Source organism: Ornithorhynchus anatinus, chromosome 15 (assembly GCF_004115215.2).
Source record: "Ornithorhynchus anatinus isolate Pmale09 chromosome 15, mOrnAna1.pri.v4, whole genome shotgun sequence".
Classification (NCBI taxonomy): domain Eukaryota; kingdom Metazoa; phylum Chordata; class Mammalia; order Monotremata; family Ornithorhynchidae; genus Ornithorhynchus; species Ornithorhynchus anatinus.
This window is the reverse complement of record NC_041742.1, coordinates 16,117,360-16,131,855: the sequence shown is the minus strand read 5'-3', so window position 1 is coordinate 16,131,855 and position 14,496 is coordinate 16,117,360. Positions and strand designations below refer to the sequence as shown.

General features: G+C 43.0%; 1 protein-coding gene across 6 annotated transcripts in view; it reads left to right on the top strand.

The window, feature by feature from the left end:
- The window catches only part of CNKSR2 (connector enhancer of kinase suppressor of Ras 2), a 212,742-nt gene that overhangs the window by 103,468 nt on the left and 94,778 nt on the right, over positions 1–14,496 (top strand). For 4 of the 6 annotated variants that reach the window (XM_029079730.2, XM_029079728.2, XM_039914241.1 and 1 more), the window contains exon 9: positions 10,927–11,073. The exons of the other annotated variants lie outside the window; for them this stretch is intronic. In XM_029079730.2, the coding sequence (XP_028935563.1) occupies positions 10,927–11,073 (147 nt within the window). The remainder of the gene's footprint in view (positions 1–10,926; positions 11,074–14,496) is intronic. 6 annotated transcript variants of the gene reach the window in all.

Below are 14,496 nucleotides of genomic sequence, written 5' to 3'. Positions count from 1 at the left end.
CCAAAGCATGCGATTGAAACTCCATCAGGGAGCAGTGAATTAGAACAAGCTCAGACCTGGAAGTCAGAGGACCCTGGATTCTAACCCCAGCTCTGCCACTGGCCTGCTGCGTGACCTGGGGCAAGTCACTTCACTTCTCTGTGCCACTGGCTGTTTTTTGGGGGGAGGGGATGGCTACCCAAGTGTTTAGGTGATTCATTCATTCAATCGTATTTGTGTGCAGAGCACTGTACTAAGCAATTGGAGAGTATAATTCAGCAACAAATAGACACAATCCCTACAACAACGGGCTCACAGACTAGAAAACGGGGGAGAGAGACAACAAAACGAAGCAAAACAAGTGGACTATAGATATATGTACATCATTAATAAAATCAATAGAATAATAAATATGTACGCATATCCACAGGTGCTGGGGGGCGGGGAGGCAGGTAGAGGAGAGGGAGGGAGTCAGGGCGATGGGGAGGGAAGGGGGAGCGGATGTGCTGAAGTGGGAGAGGGGGAGGATAGAGGGTGAGGGGCAGAGGGATCAATCTGGGCCGGCTTCCCAGAGGAGGTGGGCTTCCTAAACGGATTTGACGAGTGGACAGCGGTCCTGGAGGAGGTGGTGAACGGTGCGGTTGGACTCTGTTCTCTGAAACAGGAGGTTGCGTGGGACTGTGAATTTTATCAGTAACCCGATTATTCTTCAGTTGTACTTTCAAGTGTTTCTACTGGTTCGTCTGTGATAGATAGCTTTATGTCCAACTTCCCTGTGGGCAGTTTTGTGCTCCCCAAGCGCTCAGTACGGTGCTTCACCCAGAGGGCACTCAATAAATATTGTCGTTTCCACTATTACTACCGCAGCGTAAAGTATACGTATTGCGTGGGACGGAGGCCAGACTCGACAACCAATATTCCAAACAACTGCCATGTTTTTATGCCCATGATAGCAGAAATTTTGGAACCCGAGGATTCTCTAAATATTCCGAATCCAGTTTCAGAAATCGTTATTATAACGTTTACATTATAAATTTGAAATTGCAGTGGTGTCCATAGAATTAACTCAGAACTCTTTTCCTTTACCAGGGTAAATCCAGCATATATCTGAGAAAATTTTAAATATCGAATGACCAAAAACATACAGAAATATAGGTGAGCGGGCCTCATTAGTTGTTAATAATAAAGTGATATCTGATGAAGGGCTCGTTGGACATTTCAACTCATGGCTTTTTTCTTACATTTCGCCTATGCTTTTCTCATCAGAAATGAATCAAGCCTTCACGGTGTTTGTGTGAGTCTCGGATCATTAGTTGTATGAGCTTTTCCTAAGATGAGTCTTTTTGATTATATGTGGTGTGGAGACGATTATTAAAGTCACATCTCCTCCAAGAGTCATCCCCAACTAAGCCCTCATTTTCCCTACTTCCTCTCCTTCCTGCATCACTCTTGCTCTTGGATTTGTACCCTTTATTCATCCCACACTCAGAACTTATGTCTGTATCCGTAACTTATTTTAATATTTGTTTACCCTCCCAGACTGTAAGCTCCTTGTTGGCAGGATGATGTATTACACTCTCCCGACTTCTTAGTTTCAGTGCTCTGCGCACAGTAAGCCCTCAATAAATATGACTGATTAATTGATTGAACACAACCTAAAATACCGAGGAGGTATATTGCTAAGACTCTATTTATCTATGAAGGTAAATTTTGATGGCGATTTCTGTGTGTTCGTAATCACCTAGTTCCATAACATTCTGGCAGAATTTAAAGGCAAATATCTATCGCATGAGGCTTTCTGGCAGAGTCGATATGCCGCAAAAGCACATTACCTTAAATTAGACCCTCACTTAATTTACCGCCTACCTCTTTCCATTCAGGGAGTGAATCATTATGGAAAGAGCCAGATGGAGATTTTTTTTCCAGTGTACAAGAGTTTAATATTTTAGGCCTAGAACATTAATATTTGATAAGGGGGAAAATCAATTTAGGAAAATTTCGTAGATTTGTGCTGCTGATTAAAGTTTAAAAATGATAAATCATTCAACTTGGGAGGTCTTTTACTGGGTTTTGTCCTCTTCAAAAGAACGGATTTCATTTGTGTTGAATCATTTGAATCCGCAGGAAGTGACTTACATGAGCTCTGGATTTCTCATCTAAGACTGGGAGAAAAGATAATAGGGAAAACATGCCTGAATGTTAATTCTGTGAGAGATTTGGAAAACATTTTTAATGCTGCACCGTTAACATCCATCATCAGATACTCTCTCACTTTCAAGTCACTCTCAAGTTCTTTGAGATCAGGATCCTTGGATGGATTTACTGTTGAATGTAATGAGTTGAGTTAAAATAAATTCTTGTTCCTTGGTTCGAGTGTAAGCCCCCTGTAGACAGAGAGTGTGCCTTGTGTTTCTTTTGTACTTCTCCAAGCATTTAATATGGTGTTTTATATGCTATAGGTGCTCACAATCTGGGAGGAAGAAATTTGTTCTTGAGAGGCAACGTGACCTAATGGAAAGAGCTTGGTAAAGGGAGTCAGGAGCCTGGGTTATAATACCAGCTCTGCCACTTGCAAGCCACGTGGTTAAGTCGCTTATCTCCTCTGTGCCTCAGTTTCCTCATCTGTAAAATGGGGATAAAACACCTCTCCGTCTCTCTTAGTCTCCTTGAGGGACAGGGGTTGGTCCGATCTGATTATCTTGCAGCTACTCTAGTGATTAGCATATAATGAGTTCTTAATAAGTACCATCATTATTAACACAGGTAGACTGAAGTAAGCATCAAATTTAATTTGAATGGTCAAGAATGTTTCATCTTGGCATCAAATTCGAGGTTAAAATTGAGCCATTAGGGCCTGTTTTCCCAGAGCCCCAGTTATGGTCAAGGGGGAGAAGGAAAAGTGAACATTTTACTTTTTTATCTCATTGTGTTTGGTTTGTTCTGTGGGGCCGGATTATTCGTAACTGCACCATATCTTCTGTGGTAAGCAGTGGAGTAGTGCCAGATAATCTTTTGGAACGTAGGCATTCATTCGTGCATTTGATGAGCTCGTGGTGGGTAGAAAACATCTCTCCCAACTCCGTTATGGTTCACTCTCCCAAGCACTTGGTACAGTGCTTTGCACATAGTAAGCGCTCAATAAATATGATTGATTGATTGATTGAGTACCGACTGGTGGCAGAGCATCATTGGGAGAACTCAGCGTCCTCCCTTCCTGCTCAGCTTCACAGTTCAGTACTGGCTTAAAACAGTTGTTTGTGTCATAGTCTATCTTGACCACATTTGTCATTTGTAAATTCTTTCCTCTCCTGGTTAGTGTGAGATTAAACATTGCCTGTGCAATAGCTTCATAATATGGGAATACTATTTGATGGTAATGAACTGTGCATGTAAATCTGTTAGGCAAGAGATGTATTATAAGCATAGTAATAATATTTATTAAGCACCAACTTTGGACAGAGCACTCATAATAATAATAATAATAATAACCGTGCTATTTGTTAAGTGTTTAGTATATGCCAGGCGCTGTACTAAGCGCTGAGATTGATACAAGGTAATTGGGTTGGACACAGTCCCTGTCCCATATAGGGTTTACAGTTTTAATCCATGTTTCCAGATGGGGTAACCGAGGTACAGAAAAGTTAAGTGACTTGCCCAAAGTCACACAGTGGACATGTGGCAGAGCTGAAATTAGAACCCAGGTACTTCTGACTCCCAGGACCGTGATCTATCCGCTAAGCCACACCACTTCTTGCTAGGAAAAGGTATATGGTTAGGAATTAAACATTCAAGGGATTCACAATCCAAGAATAAGTGCAGTGAGATATCGGTGATAGACATGCGAGGAAAGAAGGGGAAGCAGTGTGGTCTAGTGGAAAGAGCATGGGCCTAGGCTACAGAGGACCGGGGTTCTAATCCCAGCTCCTCCACTTTTCTGCTGTGTGACCTTGGGCAAGTCAGTTAACTCTTCTGTGCCTCAGTTCTCCTATTTTCCCTCCTTCTTAATAATGTTGGTATTTGCTAAGCGCTTACTATGTGCAGAGCACTGTTCTAAGCGCTGGGGTGGACACAGGGGAATCAGGTTGTCCCACGTGGGGCTCACAGTCTTAATCCCCATTTTACAGATGAGGGAACTGAGGCACAGAGAAGTTAAGTGACTTGCCCACAGTCACACAGCTGACAAGTGGCAGAGCTGGGATTCGAACTCATGAGCCCTGACTCCAAAGCCCGTGCTCTTTCCACTGAGCCACGCTGCTTCCTTCTTAGACTGTGAGCCCCAAATATTGACCACATTTATAAATTCTTTCCTCTCTCAGTTAGTATGAGATTAAACAGTGCACATGCAATATCTTGATAATATGGGAATGCAGTCTGATGCTAATCAACTTTGGATGTAAACTGTTGGGCAAGAGGTATATTGTAAGAGTAGTAACAATATTTATTAAGCACAGAGACTGTGTCCGACCTAATCGACTTGAATCTACCCAGTGCTTAGGACAGTGTTTGACACATAGTAAACTCTTAAAAAAGACCATAAAAAGGATGAAGACACAAAAAGAAGAGACATGGATGAAGATACATAACTATGGTTCTAAAATCCCCAGTATTGCAAGCAAATCTTTTTTATAGCCTTCCTCCTTCAGAATTTTGGGAATGTTGATGAGGAGTCACGGATCGAATTTGGCACCAACTCTGTTGGGTTATACTCTACCAACTTCTCAGTACGGTGTTCTAGATACAGTGAGCATTCACTAAATAGCATTGATTATTGATTGACACGATCCTTTCTGCCCTAGCTCATCAGCTCAGCCTCCTCTCATCCCACTTTACTATTCTCCTCCCCAGTCAAGAATTTCTGGATAAGATTCTGGATAGTTCCTTCACAACTTGCTCTGGAGCTTCCTTATTAGGAACTTGGAAACTTGACTTCCTTTCCTGAGTCATCTCCTGCTGGAGGTCTTAGGTGGGGGCTAAAGACCTGCATTTTTTTGCTGCTTTATAAGGAGCATTTGCCAAACTCTGAATCTTCGTCTTGGCTCAGGAGAGCAGTGATTCTAAAGTCCCATCCTAAATATCGACATGGGGCTCTGTTACAGTGGCCTCTGGTGAATTCGGTTTGGGTGGTCCTTCTGGCTTTCTTCTACATCTTTCATTCTCGTAGGCACTTAAACCTGGATGTTTTGCCTTTTTTGTTCCAGCTTTTATTTTAATCAACCAAGCAAACAATCAATCAGTTATGCGGAGTGCTTACTGAGTAAGGAGCGCTGTACCCAGTGCTTGGGAGAGTACAGTATAACAGAGTTCATAGGCATGTTCCTACCCGCAAGGTACTTCATTCATTCATTCAGTCATTTTTTTGAGCACTTACTGTGTGCAGGGCACCGTACTAAGTGCTTGAAAAGTACAATTCAACAATAAAGAGAGACAATCCCTGCCCAAACTGGGCTTACAGTCTTACATTCTAGAGGGGGAGACAGACATTAATATAAATAAAGTATGCTTATATACCCAAGTGGTATGGGGCTAAGGGAGGGGGGAATGTAGGGGGAAAATCCAAGGGCAAGGACAGCACAGAAGAGAGTGGAGAAGAGGAAATGAGGGCTTAGCTGGGGAAGGCCTCTAGGAGGAGGAAATATGCTGCTTTTAATAAGGTTTTGAAGGAGAGGAGAGTGGTCATCCGTGAAATAAGAAGAGGAAGGGCATTCCAGACTAGAAGCAGGACGTGGGCAAGAGATCACCAGCGACATAGACGAGATTGAGGTACGATCAATAGGTTGGCATTAGAGGAGTGAAGTGCGCGGGCTGGGTTGCAATAGGAGAGCAGTGAGATGAGGTAGGAAGGGATAAGGTGAGTGAGTATTTTCAAGTGCTTTATTATGTACATCCACAGGCAACGAATCAAACTTGATTACAGTAATTCATGAAACGGGTGGTTTTTTTGAACTGCCTAATTTCTGATCTTTGCTCCAGAATAATAACATCTCTGTTTATGATAGAAAGAAAAAGCTTCAAATGTAATATTTGCAGGTTCTCTGGAGTTAATGGTCTCCCTGTAAAAGGCAGTCCTTTTACCAGGTTCAATCATATTTCATTCAGTCATATTTATTGAGTGCTTATTGTGTGCAGAGCACGGTATTAAATGCTTGGGAGAGCACAAAATAACAATAAACAGACACATTCCCTCCCCACAATGAGGAGTGAGACATAAAATTCGAAATAAGCTTCCTGTGGAATCTTTTGATTACTGGTCTGTGGTCCGTGTTTTTTTTTCCATGAATTCGTTCCCTAAAACGGGTGCAATTTAAGTAGTGAATCAATCAGTCAATCAGTGGGTATCTATTGAGCGCTTACTGTGTGCAGAACACTGTATTAGCACTTGGGAGAATACAACATAACAGAGTTGGTAGGCACGTTCCCTGTCCACAGGGAGATTACAGTGAAGAGGAAAGAGAGGTCCAAGAGAATTGCCTTCCCTTCTCCAGCCTGTTAAACCTGGTAACAAGCGCTTAGTACAGTGCTCTGCACACAGTAAGCATGCAATAAATATGATTGACTGAGTGACTGATCTGGTCAACTGTGGCTGTTGACATAGAGCCACAGATACTCTCAGTAAGGCAGGGGTTTTTCCCACAACAGAGCTTGTTGTAGGTAGGGAATGTGTTATATTCTCTCAAGCGCTTAGTTCAGTGCTCTGCACACAGTAAACCCTCAATAAATACGATTGACTGGCTGATTGGCAGTGGAGAGCATCAAAATATACATCAACCCGCTAATTCCGTGTTGGGAGGATTGTTGCTAAGATACTCTCCCACCGTTAAAGAGAAGTGAGCACTCATACTGCTATGGATGAACTGGAAGCTTTGGACACTGCAGAGAGACATCGCTTAGTACAGTGCTGTGGTATAATAAGCGCTTAGTAAATATGATTGAGTGTCTGAATGGAAATGACTCCACCCAGAAGGGTGAGCACTTGAACGTCATTTATGAGTCAGAACTTGAGTTTTGGTCCAAGTTGATTCTGTCCTAACTCAAGGGCACTTTCCTTTTTGCCCCTTCTCTTTGGCAACCTCGAGGCTAAGTTGGAGTTGGAGATCTGGGAAAGCAGAGGGAGAGGCTGTTTTGAGCTCTGAGGTAATGCCAGTTTATTTCCTCACCCCTATCCCTGGCATTGATCACCACAGCTTTTGCCCTAGTCTGTCTGCAATCCAATGGTATTTACTGAGCGCTTACTGTGTGTTTAACTCTGAACTAAGCACTTGGGAAAGTACAATATAGCAGGCACATTCCCTACCCACAGTGAGCTTACAGTCTAGAGCGGGAGACAGTCATTAATAGAAATAAATTATGGATGTGTACCAAAGTGCTGTGGGGCTGATGGGGAGGGGATGAAGGGAGCAAATTAAGGTGGCGCAGAAGGGAGTGGGCGAAGAGGAAAGGAAGTTCTCTTGGAGGAGACGTCCTTTCTTTAAGGCTTTGAGGTGGGGAGAGTAACTGTCTGCCAGATATGAAGAGAGAAGGCATTCATGGCCAGAGGCAGGATGTGGACGAGGGGTCGGCGGCAAGATAGAGGAGATGGAGGTACATCGAGAAGGTTGGCATTAGAGGAGCGAAGTGTGCGGCCTGGGTTGTAGTAGGAGAGTAGCATGGTGAGGTAGAAGGGAGCAAAGTGATTGAGTGGAGCCGAGAACTGCCTAGTTTTCTTCTGCCATGGGGAATGCCCGCATTTATTCCATGATTAATTTCTTCATTTTCAATTTGCTCAATATTCAGCCCCGGAGGGGTCAAAAGTGGAGTTCCAAAGACCTGGGAGTCGGAGGAGCACGTGGAGAGGTCGGGGGTCACCCCAGGTTGTGTGTCAGACTTAGCGCATGTACTCTGATTTGATGCTGTCATTTGGAACTGGGGAAGTCAAATGTGCAACGGTCCTGCGTCTCTCTTAGCTGTTCTATATGGAGAAGTCTCTTTCTCCAGGTATTTCTGTCTGCAAACGAATCTCCTTCAATTCAAGGAAACTTCTGTGGTCTCTCATTAGCGTCTGGTCTCTTGACCTTATCTTTACCCAAACTTTTGCACTTATCCAAAACATCTCTGTTGCCATTCGATGACAGGTTCTCACTCCCCTGTTAAATATCAGGTTAATAATAACAATAATGATAATAATGATAATAGCCACAGTGATAATTATGGTATTTGTTATGGTATATGTAGAAAACATGATAATCAGATCAAACACAACTGCTGCTTTAGATGGGCTCACCATCTAAGGTGGTGGGGGAATAAGTGTTTGATCTGCATTTTCCAGATGAAGAAATGAAGGCATGGAGAACTTAAGTGACTTGCCCAAGGTCACACAGCAGGCGGAGCCATTAGAGCCGTGTTCTCTGATTCTCAGGCCCCGGGCTCTGTCCACTAGGCTTCGCGTTATCCATTGAGCACCCCCTGGATGCCATGCACTACGCTGAGAACTTTGGAAAATAAAACAGATACGGAAGAAGCGTTCCCTGCCGAAGAAACATCCCCTGCCCACGGATTGCTTATTAGGAAAGACTGGCATAGAAATCTTTTTATGTCAAATAACCAAGATTATTGGGGATGGTCCAATTAATTATGTCTCTAGCCTCACTTGCCGTTGCAACAGAATATACGCAAATAAGCAGGTGCTTCAGAGGTGACTGATGGGTTGTTGCAACTGGGGGTGTTGGGTGTTAGGATTGTTGGGGAGGGGGTTTTATGAGGGCTTTGAACGTGGGTACAGTCAGAGTGAGGAGCCCCCTCGCCAGGTAGAAGGAATCACTCAGTGGCATTTATTGAGCACATGCTGTCTGCAGAGCACTGTAGTAATCATAATAATGATTATGGTGTTTGTTAAGTGCTTACTATGTTCCAGGCACTGTACTAAGCACTGGGATAGATACAAGTTAATCAGGTTGGACACAGTCCCTGTCCCGCACGGGGCTCACACTCTCAATCCCCATTTTACAGTTGAGGGAACTGAGGCCCAGAGAAGTGAGGTGACTTGCTCCAGGTCACACAGCAGACAAATAGCGGAGCCGAAATTAGATCCCTGGTCTTTCTGACTCCCAGGCCCATGCTTTATCCACCAGGCCAGGCTGCTTCTTTGAAAACAGCTCTTCTACTTCACCTAAGATGACCAGGAGGTCAGGAAAAATCCTCCATCCTCTCCCATTCTGTGTGACGCCGTTCCGTATCGCAGCGTGTGGTTGGCTGGGCTTGCGATATTCTGTAATGAGGACGTACCAAAATCGGCTCAAACCTCAGTTTCCCCAGGGCAACCCACCCCCCCAGTCTCAAAGCAGTTAGATCCCTCTAACACGTGTGCCGCTTCTGACTCTGACTAGGTGCTGCTTGCATCTGCCGTCTATCACATTACACTCCGAAGCCACTCCCTCCCCCGCTCACTGTCTAAAGCCAGCCCTGTCCACAGCTAATGAAAAATAACAGGCGAACCTTGAGGCTGCTCTTGGTATCCTCCTTAAGATTGCTTTGTACTAGGCATTGGCCAAAATTCTGCCAATTTTTGAAAAGATCAAAATGGGTCTCGAAGCTCCGAAAGGCAAAAATATGTTTGCACCGTATTTTGGAACAGTGGATGAACTTATGAGAATGTTGGTTTCCGGACAATAAATGGTCTGTAAGCTCATTGTGGATGGGGAATGTGTCTCTTTTGTCGCTGTGTTGCACCCTTCCAAGTGTTTAGTACAGAGCTTTGCACACAGTAAGTGCTCGATAAATACCACAGATGGATTGATTTTATTGAGCACTTACTGTGTGCTGAGCACTGTACTAAGCACTTGGGAAACTACAGTAAAATAGACGTGATCTTTACCATCAAGGGCTTGCAATATCGCAGTTCCGATATGAAAATGTGACATTGTCTCTCCACTACACTACTGAACAAGTGTTAAGAAAGAGAAGTGTTCTTTTCTTTGTTAAGAAAAGTACAGAATTAACTGAAACAGCAAGAGGCAAATTCCAGACGGTGATGGAGAAATTTCCAGATTGCTCCAGTATGACTAGGATAACGGGTTTCAGGATGATTCATTCGTTCATTCCTATTTATTGAGCGCTTACTGTGTGTTGCGCGCTGTACTACGGCCTTGGAAAGTACAATTCAGCTTTAAAGAGAGACAATCCCTACCCACAGCGGGCTTACAGTCTCGTCAGTGCGACATGGGGAATTCTACACGCTGCTGTCTTTGAATTTCACAGGCCCTTTTGGGAGGCAGTTCCAAGGCCTCGGTATCAAAGTTCCATTACCTCACCGGTTTTGATTTCATTTTTATAGCACCACCCATAAGGAGAGTTTCTTCTTCTGTAGCTTTCTCGACACCGGCAGATGTTTGTCGGGTAGCTCCAGGGCCGGCTCAGGGAGATGGGAGAGGCTTGGCGAGAGAAATGCTGATTTTTTAAAGACCCAATATAATAATTGTGGTATTTGTTAAGCGCTTACTATGTGCCATGCAGTATACTAAGCAGTGGGGTGGATGCCAAACAATCAGATAATGCCAGAGGTTCAGACGCAGTTCTCTTTAGACTCACTAAACCATCATTTAGATTTCTCTGAGCGCTTCGTTTAACACTGTCACTGAAAAGCAGTGTGTACGTTGTTCTGGGGCAGATAGGAGAGCAGAGTGAGCCGCGGCTTGATTTTCCCAACATAAAAACAACAGTTTCCCAGCTGATTCGATAAAATGTTATGTTATCAGCTATTGCCTGATCTGGATGTGGATGACTTGAAAACAAAAAAATCCAAAGGAAAAGCTTTTTATTTTTTTGCTTTCTTTTTTTTCTCTCGAGTTTTAACTCCCGCGATTTATATGCAGTGGTTCCCCCGCGATGTGGTTTGACTAATCTTGTTAAAGGGGAAGACGTGAACACTTGAAAACTGTACCTCAATTTTATTGTCGTGATTTTACTGGTTACCAGGTGGGGTGGCAGTTGAAAAATTTGGTGAATGCACTACGAGAGGATCCGAGTGGTGTTATCTTAACTTTGAAAAAGCGACCTCAGAGCATGCTTACCTCCGCACCTGCTTTACTGAAAAATATGAGATGGAAACCCCTTGCTCTGCAGGTAATGAAGCTTATCATAAGTCATACACCATCATTCGAGCCATAGATGATCTTAGCGATGCTTTATTGTGCCTCATCTCAGCAGCATATGGAGTAGTCATGTCTGCCTTTGAAAAACCTGTTTGTCAAATGATTTCTGCACAGGTTGTCCTTCCAAACTCGATGGTGACCCCCATATCTATCTCAGCCCCTTTGGGTTGTTTTTATTTTGTTTGCTTGTTTCCCCCCTTCGTTTGGTGAATGTTCAGCCCGATCCCAAAGAATATCGGCAAAGCTCTTGGGTGCTCCAACACGGGGGGGAATTTGAGTGAGTTCATGGCGTGAGGTGGCCTCTAGGATTTCATCTCTAGTTGTGATTGCCATATTTATATGCACACCGACAGACAGTAGTGAGTGGTATTTCTTTAAGCGCTTGCACTGTGCCGAGCACTTTGCTAAAGTGCCAGGATAGATAGATAGATAGATAGATAGATAGATAGATAGATAGATAGATAGATAGATAGATAGATGAAAATCAGGCCGGGCACAGTCTAAGTAGGAGGGAGTTCAGGTCGTAAAGAAGTCAAATGCTCAGTAGTTTGCAGAGCACTAAACAATGTACCCGGAAGAATCCAGTAAAGTTAGGAAACACAATACCTGCCTTCAGGAGCTTAAAATTCTAACTAAGAAACCATCTGGGAGAATCCAAGAGAGATAGAAAGCATGATCCCTTTCCTCAAGGAGGTTGCAGCCCAAAGAAGCAATCAGACGATTGCCTGCAAAATTGTTTTTTAAACCATCCAAAATAATCATTTAATAAATGGGTATCTCAGGCTTGGGACTCACCTTGTACCTAGAGCAGTCTTTTAGAATTGTCCTCTCAGTTGTCTTCTTTGCCAAGAAAAATCAAGTTGCCATCAGCTCACATTACAGATATCAGAGCCACTGAACTTTTCATAGAAACATAATAATAAAAAGAGAATAATAATAATAAATAATACCTATGGTGTCTGTTAAGCTCTTACTAGGTGCCAAGCACTGTACAAAGTACTGGGTTAGAAACAATATAAGCAGATCGACCACAGTCTCTGTCCTTTATGGACTGTCTGTGATGCATTCAATATTCTGAGGAGTGGGAAAATTACAGTCATTAAGAAATAGAGTTCTCTGCAAAATGATATTAACTGATTGATGAGCACTGAACATAATATACCTTCCTCACTTCAGCTAGGACATAAGCTTTAACTGTATTATGGAAGAACTTTTTTGTCTTGCATGAAACCTGCATTTTAAAAATAGGAGGCTATTATCACGTCTGAAAAAGTCTAATTTCTAAAAAAAAAAAATTAAATTACCCACTAAAATAGAACATTGTGCATGGTTCGGGTAGCTTGGAAAAGTGAGAAATGAAAATGCCACCGCTGTTAAAGCTATTTCAAATGTTAACAGGTTTTATAATAGCAACTAATACCGTTCGTAGGTTCTCGTTTCCATTTCTAATCGCTAAACTCGCCATTGCCTCTGAAGTAGCCTTGCAGACGCTGAAGCCGTCTGCGTTTCAATGTGCGATCGGTTGACCTAAGATTTGTCATGAGATTCAAATGGCAGAAATTGCAGGTTACGGGCCCTGGAGTCCCTGCCATTCAAATGTGGCTCTCCTCCCCCTGAAATCACATCTACAGACTTTTCTTTTCCATCAGTACCATTCAGGGCCCTTTGGCCAACAGTCTTCCCATTCCCCGAGCCCAAGAATTTCGGTGGTTGTATGAGCCGTGAGGCTGAAGTTGGAAACAGGAACGAAATTGAAGTCAAACAGATCAGAGCTGGAAGGGCAGCCTCCTCTCATCATTCAGGGCAACGACTTCCTCCTGGCCTTCAAAGTTTGGGGCTTCCAGAGAGGCCTGGGCTTCAGATGCTGACCAAGTCAGGGGTGGGATAGAAGGATTTTTGTTTTGCTACCTCAGGATTTGTACTGTGCCTGGATAGCCCAGAGGGGCGATATGAAGGGTAACGCAATTGTTCTTCAAATGGCTCCAAACCGTGCATTTAGATGTGCTGCTGCCTTTCAGTGAGCGAGTCCAAGCTTGATAGTTATCCTCCTTGGAAGTCATGGCCAAGGCCGAGAGACCGTGGGGGTCCCCAGATGAAATCCCTCTCTGGCTCAGCTCCTGAACCCCAGCCTCCATTCTGATAATCTCCTGTCACATGGCACATGGCATGGATCTGGTTTTTTTTCTTTCCATCTGGCAGGGAAAATGATTTGATGACTTGAAAATAGTCCACTAAAGACCAGTGTTCAAGACCTCTAATGGCCTATTCCCTCAACTCCCTTAAATAAGAAACAGATCTATGACAAAGGGCACAGTGAGTTGGTAGGAAAATCTATGCTCTTCAGCAAATATTGAGAAGGGATGGTCGTCCCCATCATTGCACGTGAGAAGGGTCAGAGATCAATTTGCTGCCTCATTAGCACTGTGTTTCAAAATCAAAAATCATGGTGGACATCTTCTAGGAAAAAAAGTACATTCTAAAAAATGCTTAAATATACAGTAAATTCCCCTTATTGAGCCATTCAGTCTACAATATATTGAGCATTTAAAAAAACCACTCTGCTATATGGCCTTAAATTTCCAGCTATCAATGTGTACAGACATTGAGAGTCTTTTGGTAGAGTGAAGAAATATCTGAATTGTGAGGGAGGATTTTTTCCCAAATCATTTTGGCCCACTAATTCCTATTGTAGTACTAAGGTTTTCTAGAAACTGATAATGCTGAATATTCAAACATCTCCCAAAATAGGCTTTATAATAACAACAATTGTGGTATTTAAGTGCTTGCTAAGTGCTGGGGTAGTTAGAGGACAATCAGGATAAATAATTATGTATAAGAATTTGTCCTGTGCAAAAATCTGTAGACCCAAGCAACAATATAATGATTTTATGAAACACCTTTTACAGTCTGAAATATCAGAAAAATATAATTAGTAGCAGATATGAAAATGGAATGTAAATTAGTTATTGACTTTGAGCAAATGATCCAGGTTTTTATTTGGGGGGAAAGAAGGCTAAAGCAACTGATGAAGGCAGCGTAATTAATCGAAAGGAAGAAAATAACGTAAAAAATAAATATGCTGACAGGGAGGCTAAACCTATGGAATTTGTTCCCATCCCAAGCAAGTAAATATCTTCAAACAGTTTTAATCAATCAATCAATCAATTGCAGTCACTGAGCGCTTATTGTATGCAGATCATGGTACTAAGTGCTTGGAAGAGTACAATGTAACAGAGTTGCTAGATAGATTCTCTGCTCACACCCACCTTTCACATCAAGTTCTGGAACAGTAATGGGGGAGAAGCAGCATGTCCTCATGGATAGAGCACAGGCCTGGGAGTCAGAAGGTCATGGGGTCTAATCCTGACCCGGCCACTTGTCTGGTCAGTGACCT